The sequence below is a fragment of the Brassica oleracea genome, chromosome C5 (genome assembly GCF_000695525.1).
Source record: "Brassica oleracea var. oleracea cultivar TO1000 chromosome C5, BOL, whole genome shotgun sequence".
In the NCBI taxonomy this organism is placed as follows: Eukaryota; Viridiplantae; Streptophyta; class Magnoliopsida; order Brassicales; family Brassicaceae; genus Brassica; species Brassica oleracea.
In genome coordinates, this window is record NC_027752.1 from 16,331,847 (window position 1) to 16,335,413 (window position 3,567).

At 36.4% G+C, this 3,567-nt stretch overlaps 1 protein-coding gene across 1 annotated transcript; it reads right to left on the reverse strand.

Moving 5' to 3' along the window:
- Positions 1–919: 919 nt before the first annotated feature.
- Positions 920–3,142, reverse strand: LOC106343753 (tobamovirus multiplication protein 2A-like). Its single transcript, XM_013783051.1, has 7 exons — positions 3,032–3,142; positions 2,447–2,774; positions 2,264–2,363; positions 2,081–2,161; positions 1,858–1,962; positions 1,423–1,632; positions 920–1,323 (listed from the first exon to the last, which is right to left on the reverse strand). Exons 2-7 carry the CDS (start codon positions 2,686–2,688, stop codon positions 1,216–1,218), a joined length of 846 nt encoding a protein of 281 aa, XP_013638505.1. The 5' UTR covers positions 2,689–2,774; positions 3,032–3,142; the 3' UTR covers positions 920–1,215.
- Between the last annotated feature and the right edge of the window lie 425 nt (positions 3,143–3,567).

The following is a 3,567-nucleotide window of genomic DNA, read 5'->3' on the forward strand; positions in this document are numbered from 1 at the left end:
TTCTGTAGTTTATATATATGCATGAGTTTTCAAAAGACTACCATTTTTATATTCATTTATGTAACTTTGAATCGATTAAAACTTTAGTTTATTTTACTATTTGATTCCCAAAACAACCTATGCTAAATTATACAGAATCTTACTAAAATATATCTAAAAACCTAAGACAAGAATAAAATTAAACGCAAATAAAAATATTAATCAAATTTTGAATTTATAGAACAAAAAAACGCAAATAAAAAAAAATGGTTGAATAAAAGCGCGTCAAGTAGATATTTCATTCTATGTTTGTTCTTGGACGAGCCAACACCGAGGTCAAGAACAACTCAGAGACGTTGACACGCAACAAAAGCACTCTATTGACTTTGCAGGCAATCGGGAGAAAATGTCGAGAACTATATCAACCGGGATGGAGTTATTATTATTTGCTGATGATTGGGTAGGAAAGAAACATATATATATATATATATATATGTTGCAAGTAAAACAAAAGAAAAGACTTGCATGGCTTCTAGTTTGTGGTGTATATGTTTATATGTTTATATGGGAGAGAGGCCAGATAAGGCAATCAAAGACAGAGGCAAGAGATTAGATAACAGCGGAAGGAATAGGTGGTAGTGACTGTCTCCAAAAATAAGTTATTTTCTTTCTTTGATCTCGAGTTTTTTTTTTTTTTTTGGGTGTAGTTGCAGATAGTAGTATAGATAATGGTGTGCATATTAATTATTACTGTTTTTGCAGTAAACAAAGAGAAATCTACAATTAATTGTGGAATTAGCCCCGAAGATAGAATTGAGAAAATTGGCAATGGTTGTTGTCCTGCTACTATCAGAGCTCCTGTTAAGGTTTAATTCATGATTCTCATGAATGAGAAAGAACGTGGAACAATTAATTAACTTAAAAAAAAAAATAGATGGCAGATAAAGCAGATGAATTTTATATATAATAAGAATGATAGGACCGAATCAGATAAGCAAGATGAACATTCATGATGGTAAAGTACTTACAAAAAGACTACACAGACACAATAAAAAGAGTTTCCACAAAACGTGACTAGGTTGATTTGAGATACGTCCAGTGCTAGAGAGTCATCATCATCAACAACCCAGAAACACACCTCTAATTTCACTGACACTCTTGGTTGTTACACGCAAGCAGAAATAAAAATAGGAAAAGAGAACTGACTGAACTTTTTAAAGACGTTATAGCATGGACTCACATGATGGTGCATCGGCCCTTCTCTTCATTTGGTTGCGTCGGCATTTGCTGGAACCGGTGTGACTCTGAGGGATTGTATGTGAACTCAGACGTGTCGAGTCCATACTGTTTCAATCAAAAAAAAAAAAAAAAACCATCAGTGAGTCTCAGTATATAGTTAACTTCTTGTCTCCGAAGCTTTAAAGCGATTAAAAATCATGTTACCTTCTCCCTCATACGTGCACTCCAAGGGTCACTGCGGCTCGGGCGTTGGTCCAAAGTAGGAGCAACTGGGACACCGGTGACAGGGGTGGGTTGGCGGTTGATGAATGGCTGCCTGATTTGCCTAGGAGGAGCAATAAACTCATCATCACTGTCATACTCATCTGGTGTGTTAGCTGCCCTAACCACAAGGGCGAGCAAGAAAAGCAAAGCCTGCGGGTAAACAAGACCGCATTAAAAATATTTAGAGGTGATGATGATATGTTTATTTTGCAATTTTCTGCTTCGTTTTTTAAGTAGTATTATAATGTAAAAGACCATACAACAGTTTACAAGCACTTTCACAAGAATTAAAAACCTTTCAAAGAGAGTTTGAAGTAATGTTTAGTTCGTCAATGTTTAATACAGAAAAGTTCTGAAAGTTTGGTTGCTCTTTACCTCGAAAACAACTGCTCCTAGAGCTACCCATCTGACAATGTTCCAGTTTTCTTTCAGGAAATGATAGATGGTATCGAAGTTTCCAGTCTTGTCAGAAGGAATTTGCTAGAGAAGAGTTATACAAAAATGGTTAAGCTAAGTCTGTGTACAGAATCCTGTCTTGAGATAAAGGCAAGGGCAAACCAAAAACCCAAGAAGAAAACACAAAAAAAAGAGAACTCACATCTCTCCAGCTGTTGTCGAAGAAAATAAAAGCTGCAGCTCCAAGCTCAGCCAAGATCAACAAGATGAGAAGCAGGGAGTACTATTCTCAATCAAGGAAATAAAAAGATCAACTACTAATAATGATAGATTCACAGATATATATAAATGGATAAGAAAAGCAAAGAGAGGATGGGATGGATACACAAGATAAGCAGCAGATGCTCCTTGAACAAGTACCAACACATCCACAGCATGAAGTAACAAACAGAACCACACCGATACCAATGAACAAGTAGATGAACCTGAATAGGAAACAATGAAGTGAAAGGGAAAAAAAGACCCAAAAGATCAACTAGTAGAAGACAAGTAGGGGGGATATACAGACCAAGCTTTGGGGAGATTGTCAAAGACATTGGAAGAGAGGGCGACAGCCATAAGCATGGGCCTCCCAAAAGAGACGTAACTTTGGTCGTTGACATTTGTAGGAATGAATGAAACAGAGTGATCAGTTGCTCTCTTGAACTCAACAAACAAGTAGATACCATAACCAATGATGCCAAGTCCAGCAACAGCAAGAAGAAAGTTGAGTAGCTTTAGCAAACACTCCAAACAACCTCTACAAGCCATCCCTTTTTTTTTTTTTTTTTTAATTCACTCACAGCTTAAACTGCTATTTTAGGTTTACTCTTCTTTTAACCCTTAATTAATCAATCCTGACAAAAAAAAAAAAAAAAAAAAGACAATGTAATGACAATGAAGTTTTAGTCCAGATCAAAAGAAAAATCAATGGTTCATCATTCAAAACTTATATCGTGCCCAAAGCCCTCGCAAAGAAATGAAATTGACAATTCTAACATTCAATCGCAAAGCTAAAACGATTCCGCGAAACATTTTCGTAAACAAAATCGGTGAATCGGAATTACGAGATCGGAACTGGAGATTCTGAGAGGAGTCGATGAAGGAAACTTACGGAGAAGGTTTGAGGAGATGATGATGAGTCTTCGATCTTTGCGACAGGAAGAAGAAGAAGAAGAAGAAAATCGCGAGGAATGGAATTTTTTTTAATTTTTCTTTTTGAATACTTTTGTTTGGATTTACGCTGTAATGTCTGTCATTGGCTTTTACTAGTTCACTGGCATTTTTCTTTGAGAAATCGGCCAAAAAAACACTCAATTTTGTGGGAATTGCCAAAAAAAACCTGTACTCGAACCTGACCAATAAAACTCTGATCTTTTGTTGACTTTTTTAGTTAATCCACAAATTTACGGTTGACTAACCAGATTAACACACCGTTAACCGACAGTTAAGACAGTGTTAACTCACCATTAATTATTGCCGTGTAGTGAAACTAGGTCGTTTCATTCAGTTGTTTTGTTAAACACAAAATCTCAAGACGACGTCGTTTTGCTTAATTAAAATTGTTGTTGCCTGGACTCGAACCCGTGCACTCGTGGTCCTAAGGGGGTTTTGCCACTGAGCTAGTGGACTTTTCGGAAGATTATCACA

What these genes read in the sequence shown, in the direction of transcription:
- LOC106343753 (XM_013783051.1), bottom strand. Translation starts at nt 2,688, where the DNA reads ATGGCTTGTAGAGGTTGTTTGGAGTGTTTGCTAAAGCTACTCAACTTT. An exon ending in GCATCTGCTGCTTATCTTGT is followed by an intron (nt 2,162 to 2,263) that starts GTATCCATCCCA and finishes GATTGAGAATAG; the next exon opens with TACTCCCTGCTTCTCATCTT. An exon ending in TCGACAACAGCTGGAGAGAT is followed by an intron (nt 1,963 to 2,080) that starts GTGAGTTCTCTT and finishes ACTCTTCTCTAG; the next exon opens with CAAATTCCTTCTGACAAGAC.